This window comes from Protopterus annectens, chromosome 2.part1 (assembly GCF_019279795.1).
Source record: "Protopterus annectens isolate FY-2018-M chromosome 2.part1, PAN1.0, whole genome shotgun sequence".
NCBI classification, from domain to species: Eukaryota; Metazoa; Chordata; order Ceratodontiformes; family Protopteridae; genus Protopterus; species Protopterus annectens.
This window is the reverse complement of record NC_056729.1, coordinates 558,658,274-558,672,809: the sequence shown is the minus strand read 5'-3', so window position 1 is coordinate 558,672,809 and position 14,536 is coordinate 558,658,274. Positions and strand designations below refer to the sequence as shown.

The 14,536-nt window shown below is 42.7% G+C and overlaps 1 protein-coding gene across 1 annotated transcript in view; it reads left to right on the top strand.

The window, feature by feature from the left end:
- The window catches only part of POLR1A (RNA polymerase I subunit A), a 2,269,619-nt gene that overhangs the window by 1,673,621 nt on the left and 581,462 nt on the right, over positions 1–14,536 (top strand). The window contains exon 28 of the mRNA XM_044062330.1: positions 13,931–14,060. Within this exon, the coding sequence (XP_043918265.1) occupies positions 13,931–14,060 (130 nt within the window). The remainder of the gene's footprint in view (positions 1–13,930; positions 14,061–14,536) is intronic.

Genomic DNA, 14,536 nt, shown 5'->3' with positions numbered 1-14,536 from the left:
GATTTAATGGGTCATCCCTTATGTTGCACAAGCTTTGTAAAGCCTTTTAAAGGGAGTTTTAATGTTAAGACCTCCATTTATAGAACCCATTCCCCCTTGGGATCTAACGCTAGTTCTTCATTCCCTTACCTTATCTCCCTTTGAACCATCAGCTACTTGCAACTTAAAGTTTCTGACTTGGAAAACTTTATTTTTAGTGGCTATGATATCTGCAAGAAGGGTATCGGAACTTCAGGCCCTGTTCTCCCAACCACCCTATATAATATTTCACAAAGACAGGGTTTCTCTTAGGACTAATCCAGCCTTTCTACCAAAAGTAGTCTCAGAATCTAATATCTATCACACACTTCAGCTTCCAGTCTTTTTCCCTAATTTTTCCAACAAAGGGGAGCACTCCCTTCATTTGTTAGACATGCACAGACAGTTGCGTTTTTATCTTCACAGAACAAAGAACTTCCAAAAATCTGATTGTTTCCTTGTCGTCCCTTTCTTTAGGCAGTCCAGTTTTAAAGGTTACCTTATCAAAATGCCTTAGAGACTGTATTACATTTATCTATCAGTCCAACGGGCTTTATCTTTCTCATCCTGTCAAAACCCATTCAGCTAGAGCTGTGGCAACCTCTGCAGTTTTTCATGCCAGAGCTTCTCTAGATGACATTTGTGCAGCAGCTACTTGGGCTTCTCCTCATACCTTTATCAGTCATAACAAACTGGATTAGGTCTCCAGGGGTCAAGCTTCATTCAGTTTGATGGTGCTCAGGAATATTCTTCTGTGAGACCTTCCAAAGTTTAGGTAGCTGGGGACTCTGTCCCACAGTCAAGGATTACGTGAAGATTGACAACATCAGATAAAGAAGTTATGTCTTACCATAACGTTCCATCTGTGTTGCCGATCTTCAATAATCCTTGACATTCTCTCCCATTGTCTCCCAGCCTGAGACTGTTAGTGGATCGAATTCTTACAGGACTGGCTTCTTGTTATAGACACATATCTGGCTTATTCTTATTGTCTGCCACTAATTTAGGCAAACCCGATCTGAGGTAATTTTGAGAGGAGTATTGTAGGTAAAAGCCTGGCTCTTGAGTTTGGGAGGCACGAGCTGAAATAAACAGCCAAGTTGATTCTGAGACTCAGAACCGAGCCCACAGTCAAGGATCAGTGAAGATCGACAACACAGATGGAATGTTATGGTTAAGACATAACGTCTTTTTAAGCAACTTTCTAAGCACTGTTAATAGGTTCATAGGTTGATACTAGGTTATTTGCCCTAGGGCATTTATAAGCCTAGCCAGAGTGTGTTTGGCTTTCACCACCCTTTTAGTTTAGTTGACTGTGCCTCTGTATAGTAGGTCACAGAAGGTAACCCTTTTAAGGTTAGTTTACTGTACCTCTGTCAATCAGGGACACAGAAGAGATCCCAGGGGTAAACTTATGATCTCCCATCCACTCGTCAAGATTTCTCTTGAAGAGGGTCAGTGAGGGGCTCTGCCTAACATGGATTGGGATTTTGTTCCAGAGTGAGGGGAACCTCTGGGATATGAATCTGTCCCTCCAGCATGTCCTATTTATTTCTGTACTGAGGTTCAAGTCCCTGGAGCGTGTAGCTCTAAGGGATTTGGATTTCCTGAGGTGAAGCATGTCCGTTAATTCTGGGTTGGACATGGCTTTATACGTCAGACACAGATCGCCTCTGAGTAGGCGGTACGCAACTGAGTAGAGGTGGAGTTTCTTTAGTCGAACTGCATAGGGCATCTGTTTGAGTCCCTTGATCCTCTTGGTGAGGTACCTTTGGGGTCTTTCCAGTTGCTGCAGGTGTCTGGTAAGGTACATCCCAAATGGGGCATTGTATTCAATTATGGGCCTGATAAGTGATGAGTAGAGGGGCACAATGACCTCTCTTGATCTAGATGTGAACGCTTTCGTGATAAGGTGGACTATATAGAAGGTCTTTCTAGCCACTTTGGCAACGTGATTGTCAAAGGAGAGATTGCTATCTACTTGGGTCCCCAAGTCCCTAATTACTTCTTCCGTACTTAATGGATTACCACCTATGTGGTAATTTGTGGGCACTTTGTTTTTCCCAAAGGGGATGACTGTGCACTTTTTGGCATTTAGCTTTAGGCCATGGCTCTGGCACCAGTTATCCGTCTCTGTGAGACCCTTTTGGAGGATGCTTGTGTCAGCCAGAGAGTCTATTATGGCACCCAGTTTGCAGTCATCTGCGAACTTGGTCAGCCATAGTCCACCCGTGTTAGCCTGTACCTCGGAGAAATATATACCGAACAAGAGAGGTCCCAGGACTGAGCCTTGTGGGACACCACTTGTAACTGGTTTAGAGTCTGACATGGCACCTGCTATTCTGACCATGTGGTTTCTTTCCCTGAGCCAGTTTGCAACCCATCTTGTGACATAGGGGTTGATATTTAAGCTGGTGATGTTATTTATGATGCCCGAGTGGGGGTATTGTGTCGAAGGCTTTTGCGAGGTCCAGGTAGGCTGTGTTGACTACCTTCCCTTCATCTATGGCTTTAGTAACTGTTTCAAAGAGGTCGACCAGGTTCAAAAGGCAAGATCTGCCCTTAACAAAGCCGAATTGGGTAGGATCCAGTGTCTGGAGGTTCCCAATGTCTTTGTTTATGATTTTCATGATGATACGCTCCATAGCTTTGCAGACCAGGCTAGTCAGGCTTATAGGGGCGGTAGTTTCCAGGGTCTTTTGTGGCATCACCTTTGTGGAGTGACACCACTGTTGAGGTACACCATTCCTTGGGTACATATCGTGTAGTAAGGCTGAGATTGAACAGTGACTTTATATGAGGGTTTAGTTCTTCTTGGAGCTCGTGTAAGACGCAGCCCAGGACACAATCTGGGCCCATTGATGCTGTTTTTTTTGCTTTGGAGAGGGCAGCTCTCACCTGTGCATCTGTCATCTCAGGATGGCTACACTTTGTTGGGATAGACATTTGCTCTTTTGGGGGGAAGGGGGGGGAGTTTGCATTGAACCTTTCTGCCATGATGTTGGCAATGTCTGTGGGTTCAGTGTATTTTTTGTCATTTTGCACTAACTCAGAGCATATCTGGGAGTTGCCTCCCAGGTTCCTGACATAACTAAAGAAGGCCTTGTGATTATCTTTCGTGTCTTGTGCAATTTTTTCTTTCAAAGCTGGCATTAGATTATTTTATGAGGGATCATAGTTTCTTGCTAGTACTTCCCTTTTTGGGATTTTGCTCTATCATCAGTAGCTTTCTCCTTCTGTTGTATAGCTTATTTATGGCTGGGGTCCACCAGACAGGTCCCCTGCCTTTGGAGGAGTGAGTCTTGGTTTTATTTGGGATAGCATGCTCCATGCATTCCTGTAGGTGTCCATAGAATGCTTTTGTAAAGGATTTTGCATTTTGGGCTGTATTTTCCACTAGCCCGGGGGCTTTGAAGGATTCCACCTTGGTTTTGAGAAGTGTGAAGTTTGCTTTTGAGAAGTTCTTCACCGTGGTTTCCTTGGCTGGGGGTGGGGATGGAATATGGATGTCCAGTGAGATTAGTTTATGGTCTGATCTTACCAATGAGGGGTATACCTCTGGTGTGGAACATAGAGACCCCATGTTGGTGATGACCAGATCCAATATGTTTTCCCCTCTTGTGGGAGTGGTGACCAGTTGTTCCATAGCATTTGAGTTTATAAATTCTAGGAACTGTTGGGCGAGGGTGTTTGGGCTTGAGTAGTTTTCCCAATCAATATTTGGGTAGTTGAAGTCACCCAATATAATGGTGTTTGGAGAGACCTTCATATTCTCCAGTGTTCTCAGGAAAGCAGAATGGGGTTCCTGTGTTTGTGAGGGTGGTCTGTAGCAGACTACAAACTGAAAGGCAGTTTTGCCCATTGTTGCACATGGATGGTCTCCGATGCTTCATGCAGTGCCACTAACCTGGAGGTGTGGGTATCTTTGATAAATATGGATACTCCCCTCCTTTTGTGGTTCGGTCCGAGTTTTGGGGCCGAAAAGCATGGTATGAAGTATAACCTGTTAGTGCTGGGGTGCTCTCGGGAGCCTTGAACCAGGTTTCTGTTACTGCACAGATATCGATATTCTCCATACTGAGGAGAGTCTCGAGTGCGTGCATCTTGAGGTTTAGACTTCTGGTGTTGAGCAGCATTACCCTTTGTTTTTTTTTTTCTTTGTGTTGTCTATGGAAGTGGGGTTTGTCTTTTGAGCCTTGCCAAAAAAAGGCACTATGGGGGAGGCAAGAGCCTTTGCCAGTATTCGAAAACCCAGGAGTGACAGGTGCAAGATGTCCCTAGCGAAGCAACGTGGCTTGTCGAGCATGTCATCCCAGGCTGACAGACACTGGATCCCCTTTGAATGACACCAACACTTTAGCCAATTGTTAAAATTGATCATTTTGTCTTTATACTGTGGCATCATTCTTGGTGAGGGCAAGATGCTACTCAAGGTCAGGGTCATACCGGCCTGGGCTACATGATCAGAGAGCTCCTCTATGTCTCTTTTCATGTAGTCCAGGGAGGTACATCTCAGGTCATTCACACCAGCATGGACAATGACGGAGTCATATTTGTGCTTGCTTTGGAGTGACCTGAGTGCTTGTGTTATGTGGTGGATCCTGGCACATGACAGGCAGCTTACAATAACCTTCCCCTTGTTCAGTCTGGTGAGTAGGATGTCAGTGTGTCTGACAATAGAGTCACCTATTACAAGTGTATTAGGTGTGTTGTTTAGCCTTAAGGGCTGTGACTGTGTGGCACACTGACTTTGTGAGCTATGTGCTACGTGGGTATTGTTTCGTGGTAGGGGTTGCTTGGATATCTACTTTGGAGGTCTCTGCTGCTTAGGCAGATTTTTATTTAGAGCCTCTGAGTATGTTTTTGTGTGTTTATGTGTTTGGTTTCCTAATGCAATAGGTATATGTGAGACTGGATTTGTGGTGTGTGTGGTTACCTTCTCCTCCTGACTGGCTGTGCCAGTACTGGGTTGAGAGAGCTCAGCCTCCAGTTTAGCTATATAGTTGCATCTCTCACATATATTTGAGCTTCTTGGGAGGAGGAGAGGGTGGTCTGTATACATAAGGCAGTTGTAACATTGCCTCAAGATTCCCAGATTCACCAGCTGGACTGGAGACTAAACCCGAATCTGACCTTTGGACATGCCTGAATAATATAGGGAACTACTTATTGACTGATCAGAAAGAACCAATAGGGAACAAGTACTTAAAAGGAGTATAAGAGGGTGTAGTGCTTAAGTTTATTAGTGTTTACCCATGAGATTACTTATACGAGCAAGTGCATGGCTTTAGAATGAAAATAGAGTGCTTATTTTTAGATTTAGAGCAGTTCTAAGGGAAAAAGTGAAGAGTAGACTTTGTGGAGCCGGGAATAGTTTAAACCTGTTTAAACGGTGCTGCCCAACGCTGCTCTGTGAGCAAGACTGCGCAAAAAGAGAGTTGCAGGGTTTGAGAGAGAGAGAGATCAAGGAGTTTGGAATTGACCCAAAATGGCCAGTAAAACTACAGTTTCTAGGCAGTAACCACTCCTACAGGGACAGGCAGGCTGCTCAGTGTTAACCACTGCCACTGGTGAACACAGAGACTTCCCCTTAGCCCAAGTAAGCACTGGCCTCCAAGAAACTTACAAACAGTTCAGAACAGCAGCTCTGTAACTGAACTTTTTTTAAATTATAGAAAGTGGGGAAAATAGCAAGATTTTTCGTTTCTTGTTTTTTTTAAGGATAGCAGAGAAACACAAGTAGAAAACTAGTCAGAACAGTGCAATAAATGACCCCAACACGTGTGTGCTAGGTCAGAGGCAGGTAAAATGCAATTTTAAGAAAAAGTATTTTAAATTAAGTGCAACACAAAAAATGCAGTAAACAGGCTCTAGGTATGTTCTAAATAGTGTTTCTAACTTTTGCAATCAAGAAAACGCCAAAAAGTAGGCAGCAATGCAGTTTTTCTAAGAAATAAATCAGAATAAAATACTTAAAATCTCAAAAGTGGCTCCTTTCTTCTCTCAGCGTTTTCTCCTCTTGGTAGGTGCTTCAGCAACAACTATCAAGCCTGAAAAGGCCCCAAAACCACGCGGCTGCAGGGTTTTAAGAGAGAGAGAGATCAAGGAGTTTGGAATTGACCCAAAATGGCCACTAAAACTACAGTTTCTAGGCAGTAACCACTCCTACAGGGACAGGCAGGCTGCTCAGTGTTAACCACTGCCATTGGTGAACACAGAGACTTCCCTTTAGCCCAAGTAAGCACTGGCCTCCAAGAAACTTACAAACAGTTCAGAACAGCAACTCTGTAACTGAACTTTCTTTTAAATTATAGAAAGTGGGAAAATAGCAAGTTTTTTTGTTTAAGGATAGCAGAGACACACATATCTGGTGTTGCTCCAGGCACCTAGTACTGTTAGTGCTCGTTAAGGGCTTTACTGGCTTTCAAAGCAGTAAAACACTTTTTTTTTTATTTAACCAGTAGTGTATGGAACAGATAAAGCTCCATGCACTACAAAGAATTATAACTGGGTGTATGATCATAACCCTCCATTATGTGTTCTCAACATGGATGACAAGATTCACCTTTCGAGCTTCGCTTTCGAGGTTAATTTCGTGGCATCCTTTTGAACACATAATATTGAGGTTACTATTGGAGATCCAATCATAATTCTCTATATTACACACATATTAATAAGAAAAGAAACTTTTTTTACTTACAAATACATTCTCAGTATCTTTATTGCCCTTTCAAACATTAATGGAAATGTTGAAATTTTCCGTTATAGTCCTCCCACCAAATTAACACATTCAACAAAGTTCCAGTCTTTGTTAGACATTTCTTCTTGCAAAAGCACAGTTCTTATGTCTAGACTGTGTCCAGTGGAAATGACATTTTACAATGATTCCATTTGTGTCCTAATTTCACATTATTACTGGTTCTTCTTCATCATCATTCAGATATCGACACGCACTGTTCTCTGGTTCAGGTCCAAGGTACTCCTGAGTTTTCTAGTCAGCTGCTGGGATGTTTTTTCTGTCACTCAGTCATCTTCCTTTGGAACAGTGGAAAAGGTTTCACTGACAAGTTTTGTCTATGTTCTTTGTTATTGTCAGAGGAAGCAGAAGCAGAGGCTTCTTCAGCTTGCTGGCTCACTGTTTGCGGGACAATTTTTATTTCTTAGTCAGCCTATTCTACATCAGAAATATCTTTGATCCTCCAGGAAAAGTACTGTAAAGACAGCTAGATATAGTAACTTCAATTTCACACCTGTTTCTCAACATCCCCTTATTTCATGGCTAAATATGGTTCTATTTTGCTTGGTGTACAGTAAATAATTATCTTCCACAAGCACTCTGTCTCCAGTTTTTAATACTTTCCACTTCTGCTACATTTTTGTCAGGAGCATTTTTCTTTCTGCTGGTATGACTGCATACTTACTAATGTAGGTCTTGGCTGCTTTTTCTTGGCCGGATTGGAGAATACCCAACAATGTTACCTTTACGTAAACAAATCCTGCTGTTGAATACCAATCCAGTTGCTTATTTGTACTTTCATAAAATTGATATAGCCTGTTCTTTCCAATTTCAGTGGTGTAGCAGAAAGTCTCAGGTTTTCTGTCTGCTCTGTCTTTTTTTAACTGTCTTATTTTTTGAAACTGTTCTTGAGAAGTCTCATATTCAGTCAATATGTCCTTCATTTCAGCCTCTGATTCTGCAGTTTTATCCTCTCATCTGAATAGCTACTGAAATCTTCTATTCTTCCTAGCCTTTTGACTTCTATATTTCTCCAGTTTCTCACTTTAAACACCTCTGAATATATTTGATTTTTTTATTCTGAATTACTGGAAGCCATCTCCTGTATTGACTCTGAAACCTTAACTGCTTTTTGCTAAACAGCTGCAAGGCTTTTTTCCCCACCAGTGTTTTTCTCTTTTCCTTCCCTAGTTGTTTTTCCTCTCAGAATCTCCAGATTTCTTCTTTGATAACTGACATTCATGCAGTGTTGTGACTTAACAGTAACGGAGTTTTACCCAGTTTAACTTTCACTTGCTATTTTTCAACATTTCTGTTTTCAAACTGGGAGAGCTTTACTCATCCAATTTGCAGATGATTTAGGATTTTGACATGGAAGTGTTTACATATGTAATTTCATACCCCAAGCAGATTTCAGGACATTTTTCCTCAGGTAGACAGCAATTTCTGGAGTTGTAATGGGAAAGAGAGATGTAACTGGTAACTTTTTTAATGTAATAAGCCAGAAGATTTTTTACAAAGTACTTTGTCAGAGTTAAGTTGGGGTATAAAAGGTTTTAACTAAAAATATATTCCTTTGAGCTGGGATATGTTGTCTGAACTGCATGGGCATAGTAAATCCTTGCTAAATTTAATGCTGTTACCTGGCAAAAAGCAATTATTAGAAAATCTAAATCTAAACCATCCGTAAGTAAAGCACTGAATCTTGTAATGGATTACCAGTGTCATTGTTCAATATGTGATTTTAGTAAAAGTTTAAAAAGTAGTTATTCTACTAGGAGGTTTATTGCTTCCAGCCCTTGTTTCAAAAATGTGTTGTTTGGAGGCTTACTAGGTTCATAGGTGTGTACTTGGCTAATGGCCCTGGAGCCTTTACAAGCCTAACCCATAGGATTACCCTGACAATGTGCCACCCGACCTTAGTTTCCAGTGCCTCTGTCAAGTAGAGCCACCGGAGTGATCCCCAGGGTGAATTTTCTATTTCCCATCCACTCATCAAGATTTCTCTTGAAGAGGGCCAGTGAGGTGCTCTGTTTGACATGTATGGGAAGTCTATTCCATAACATGGGCAGTCTCTGGGTTATAAGCCTGTCCGTCCAGCACGTTCTGTTGATTGTGGTAATGAGGTTGAGGTCTCTGGAATATGTGGTGTGGAGGGATTGGGATTTCTTTAGATGTAGCATTTCTAACAGAGCTGGGTCAGACATGGCTTTGTAAGTCTAGCAGAGATCGCCTTTAAGTAGGCAATATGAGACCGAGAATAGTTGGAGTTTTTTGAGTCTGTCCATATAGGACAAGTGTTTAAGGCCTAGGATCCACTTTGTGAGGTACTTTTGCGGTCTCTCCAGTTATTGCAGGTGTCTAGTGAGGTACATGCCAAATGGGGCATTGTACTCGATGATTGGCCTAATGAGGGAAGAGTAGAGGGAAACAATGACGTCATTCTTCCTGGATGCAAAACCCTTAGTAATGAGATGTGCCACATAGAAGGACTTTCTGACCACAGTGGCAGTGTGGTGGTCAAAAAAATAGTTGCTTTCACCCTGTATTCCCAGATCTCTTATAACGCCTTCTGTGTTCAGTGGACTACCATCGATGTGGTAGTTCATGGGAACTGGGTTTTTCCCAAAGAAGATGATGACATTTTTTGGCATTGAGCTTAAAGCCATGGTTTTGAAACCAGTTGTTGGTCTCAGTGAGGCCTTTCTGTAGGATGTCAGCATCACTTGGGGAGTTAATACTGGCTCCCAACTTGCAATTGTCTGCAAACTTTTTCAGCCAGAGTCTCTTTGTGTTGTACTGGACTTCTGAGAAGTAGATACCAAACAGGAGAGGACCCAGGACCGATCCCTGTGGGACTCCACTCGTGTCTGGTCAGCAGTCTGACTTGGAGTCCGCTACTTTCACACTGGGTTCTCTTTGTGAGCCAGTTTGCAACCCACCTAGTGATATAGGGCTTGATGCCTAGCTTAGTGAGTTTTTCTATGATTCCCGAGTGGGTAATGGTATCAAAGGCCTTGGCCAGATCAAGGTAGGCTGTGTGAACCACCTTGACTTCATCCACAGCTCTGGTGACTGACTCAAAGAAGTTGACCAAGTCGAGCAGGCATGATCTACCCTTCACAAACCAAACTGTGTGGGATCCAGAGTTTGGAGATTTCCTATACCCTTGTTTATTAGGTCATGATGATGCATTTCATAGCTTTGCATATCAGACTTGTCAGGCTAATAGGGCGATAGTTCCCAGGGTCCGTAGTCGCTCCTCCTTTGTGGAGAGGGATGACTGTAGCTGTGCGCCATTCGGTAGGGACAAAGCCTGAGGTGAGGCTGTGATTGAATGGGGCACATAGTGGACCAGTTTCACTCTGTAGTTCATGTAGAACACAGCCAGGGATATTGTCAGGTCCCATACAAGCTGTATTCTTGGCCTTGGACAATGCTGTTTTAAGCTGTGCTGCAGTAATACTGCGTGCCTGTCAATCTACTGGTATTGTGATCGGTCCCTTGGTGGAGGGTGAGGGGAAAAATTGGCACTGAATCTGTCGGCCAGTATATTGGCAATATCTGTTGGCTCGGTATAGGAGGTACCATTGTGCAGTGGCTCAGAGCAAATCTGGGTATTGCTGTGGAGGTTCTTTACATAGCTGCAGAAGGCCTTGTGGTTGTTGTTACTATCTGCTGCAATTCTGTTTTCATAGCTAGCTTTAGAGGATTTGATGAGGGATCTCAACGTTTTGTTGAGGCTGATAAGAGAGTTTTTTTCCAGTCTTGGGACTTCACCTTATTCTGCATCAGTTTCCTCCTGTTGTAGAGTTTGTTTATGGCAGGAGATCACCAGATTGGCTTCCTTTTTTTTTTTGGAGGAGAGCGCCTTGGTTGTATTGGGTATGGCGGGATCCATGCATTTGTGTACGTGTTCGTAAAGTGCATTGGTTTATGATTCAGCGGTCTTGCAACTATTCTCTATTTGCATGGGTGCCGTGAAGTTAGCCAACTCTGTTCTTAGGAGCCCAAAGTTAGCTTTGGAGAAGTTTTTCATGGTGGTTACCTTAGCGAGGGGTGAGGGTGGGAGGGATGTGGATTTCCAAGGTGATTAGTTTGTTGGCGGATCTAACCAGGGAGGAGTTAACTTGGTGTAGAGCAGCAGTCACCCATGTTAGTAATGATGAGGTCCAAGGATGTTGCTACCTCTAGTGGGGGTAAGAACGAGCTGGTCCAGGGCATTGGAATTAATGAATTCCAGGAAATGTTGGGCAAGTGTATTGGTACATGAGTAGTTTTCCCAGTTAATGGAGGGGTAGTTGAAGTCGCCCGTATGAGTGTGTTAGGTTGGACCCTAATATTCTCCAGGGTGCTTAGGAACATGGAGTGAGTGTCTTGGGACATGGTTGGGGACCTTTAACAGGCTATGACCTGAATCGCTGTCTTACTCAATGTTAGCTGCACTTGAAGTATCTCTGATGCATTATGTTGGGCTATCAGTCTGGAGGTGTGCGCATCCTTTATGAATATGGAAACACCACCACCTTTGGAGCTTCAGTCCAAGTTCTGGGGCCAAAAGGTGTGGAATGAGTTATAGCCTGGTAGTGCAGGGGTGCTTTCTGCTGCCTTAAACCAGGTCTCTGTTACAGCACAAATATTGATGTTCTCCATTTTAAGGAGTGTTTCGAGCGAGTGCATTGTGAGATTTAGATTTCTAGCATTGAGCAGCATGACCCTCAGATTGCATTTATTTGTAGCTGTTACTGTGGTAATTTGGTCTTTGGAACATCACCTAAAAAAGGCACTATAGGGGTGGCAAGAGCCTTGGCCAGTATTCGGAAGCCCAGGGGTGACAGATGCAGGTCATCTCTGGCAAAGCATTGAGGTCCGTCAGTCATGTCATCTCAGGCAGACAGATACTGGATCCCCTTAGAATGACACCAGAAACTTAGCCAATTGTTGAAATCAGTCATTTTCTGCTTGTACTGTGGTATCATTCTGGGTGATGGTAGGATGCTGCTCAGGGCTAGGGCTGTACTCGCCTGGGCTACATAATCCAAGAGCTCCTCCATGTCTCTTTCCATGTAGTCCAGGGAGGTACGGCTCTGGTCATTCACACCCACATGTGCAATGACAGAGTCATATTTGTACCTTGTTGTTGAGGGGCCTGAGTGCTTGTGTTATATGCCGGATCCTGGCACCTGACAGGCAGCTGACTGTTACGTTCTCCTTATTTAACCTAGTGAATGGGACATCAGTGTGCCTCAAAATCGAGTCACCTATGACTAGTGTGCTGGGCATATTGTTTTGCCTTAGGGGCTTTGGTTCAGTGGCACACTGTTTAGGAGAGTTATGTGTATTATGATTAGTGTTGTGTTGTGGTGGTCGAGTGCGTTTCTGCCTTGGAGGTCTCTGCTGTTTGGGTAGATTTTTTTTGAGAGCCTCCGTGAAGGTGGGTGTGTGGTTTGTGTTTATTTGCAAAGGCAGTGCTGGTGTGTGTTCTGGAGGGCTATGTGTTCCATGTGGGTGTGCTGCAAGTGTTGACCCTCTCCTCTAGACCAAGTTTTCCAGTCTTGGCTGGAGAGTGCGTGGCTTCCAGTTTGGATATACAAGTGCATCTCTTATAAGTCTGAGTGTTGGGAGGTAAGAGGAGAGGGTTGTCTATGTACATGCGGCAGTTACTACATTGCCTCAGGATGCCCAAGTTCACCAGCTTAACAGGAGAAAGCACAGGGAACTGACCTTTAGACATGCCTAGAGGGGTAGGCATTAGTAATAAGTATTGGAGCTGTTTCCTTGTAGAATGTTTAGTGCTGGTAGCACTTTTGTGTGCTACATCTGTGCACCAGACCTTTGGTCCTCCCTGCATAACTTTGTTGACCATTATTGTTTAGGCCAGTTTATCTCACAAGATTAAAATATGAGCTGCTAATGAGTTTTTTCCAGTAGTCCTGAATTTGATCATTTTTGTTTCCATTTGCCTACTGTGTGACTCAGCATGCCATCGTCTAATGAAAGCCCTTATTAGCATGTATTTGGAAGTGTGCACATGCAGGTGGAAGATATTATTAGTCCCTGAGTTGATTCAAGTATCCTGTCCTCCTACCCAGGGGTGGGTTAGGACTTGCACAAATGCTGTCGTTGCTGGGATGCCAATGACAGTGCGGCCTCCCTAATGTCTGCCTGAATAATGGCCCCTCTGGACTTCTGTCACCCTAGTGGTGTTGGATATTTCCCGCTAGTTAAGAATAAATGAATTAGAGTCTGATAGGAGGAGGCTTGATGATCAGTGGGCAGAAAGGGGAGAAGGCTCCTACAAAATCCATTCTGCCTTCTGAACATTTTTCTCCTTTAGGAGGGTTTTTATTGTGGATACTGCTTGGGATGTTTTCCAGGTGTTACCTGTTGCACACAGTCCCTCAGTGTAAGGTATAAGTATATCTGTATTTATAATATTAGTTGTCTGAGTACTCTGTACAGTGGGGTAGCTTACTTTACCTTCTTGCCATCTTGCTTGTCATTGCACTGAAACTCCACCTGCATTGAGTATCTTGCCTTTTATAATTATTATCATTTAAAATCCTTGTGAAGTCTGTTTATTTCCAGTGCTGCTTGACCATATTGGCATGTTTTATGAGGGAGTAGAATGGAGACTTCAGTTGTTACCCACTGCAGATTGTCTTCTTGAAGAACTCATAACCGAGTGCTTGTATAGAGTTTACTTTTTGCTTGTAAAATGGGAAGATTTTCACTTTTTCCTTAAAACTGACACCTCTGTTTGTGTTTGTCTGCTTTCTGCTCCATGGATGTTACTGAATGTCTGCAATTCTAGGAGCTTGTTCTTTTAAAGCTGAACTTTTACTGCCCCTAAATAATGTCAGACATTTCATTGTGTAGATAAACAGTCATGCCGACATCCACACACACATGTACAGATATGTGCATAATCAAACCAGACTTGGTTAAGACTGTAAAATGTGTTTTTAGCAAATCACATAAAATCATACAGTTTAATGAAAGAAAGTGACTTAATTGCTTAAGCCTTACAGTTTTTTGCCTTCAAAACAAGCTTATTTTCTGAGTGCAAACACTAAGATTCTTTGTCTCTCTTCAAATCCAAAATGTTTACTTTTGCTTACTGTACTGTATAGTGAATTTGTGAATAAGTGGGTGCTTGCCTTCTTCATTTATTAGGTTCTTTAAGATACTTCAGGATGTCATTAAAAGAAAAAGTGGAAAGCTGCAGTCCTTTAAATTGGTTGGTACTCAGAAAGCAACACGGAATGATATGGATCAAGAGACAGGAGAGACGCAAGGAAGCCAGGTAAAATTCTGCTGATTACTTCTGTGAGGGAATTTTATAGGAAGGTTTCATTCTGTTTTTGTAACAAGTCGGCATTTTTTATAAGTAACACCATGGGTATTTTGATAAAAAAAGGAAAAGAAAAAAGTAGATACTTGAAAAAGTAGTGTACCCATTTTTTTATCTGCTGGATAAACTGAGGCTCATATGTGGCCAGTAGGTTACTTTATTCTAAAACATGCTGGAAGTGCCTTGTACCTGCTCTTACCTTCTGAAATTCAGCCAGTGTTGCCTCCCAAATGAGAATTTATTTCATGTTATTCTCTTGGTGTGAAAAAGAAAACACTTGATGCTTATTCATAAATTCATAGATTAGTACTAGGCTAACTGCCCTTGTGGGCCATTTTTTAAGCCTAGCCAATTCTACCCTGTGAGAATCAAACCCTGTACCTTGTGTTTGTAAGGCAAACACCTTAACCATTATGCTAACCTCCCAC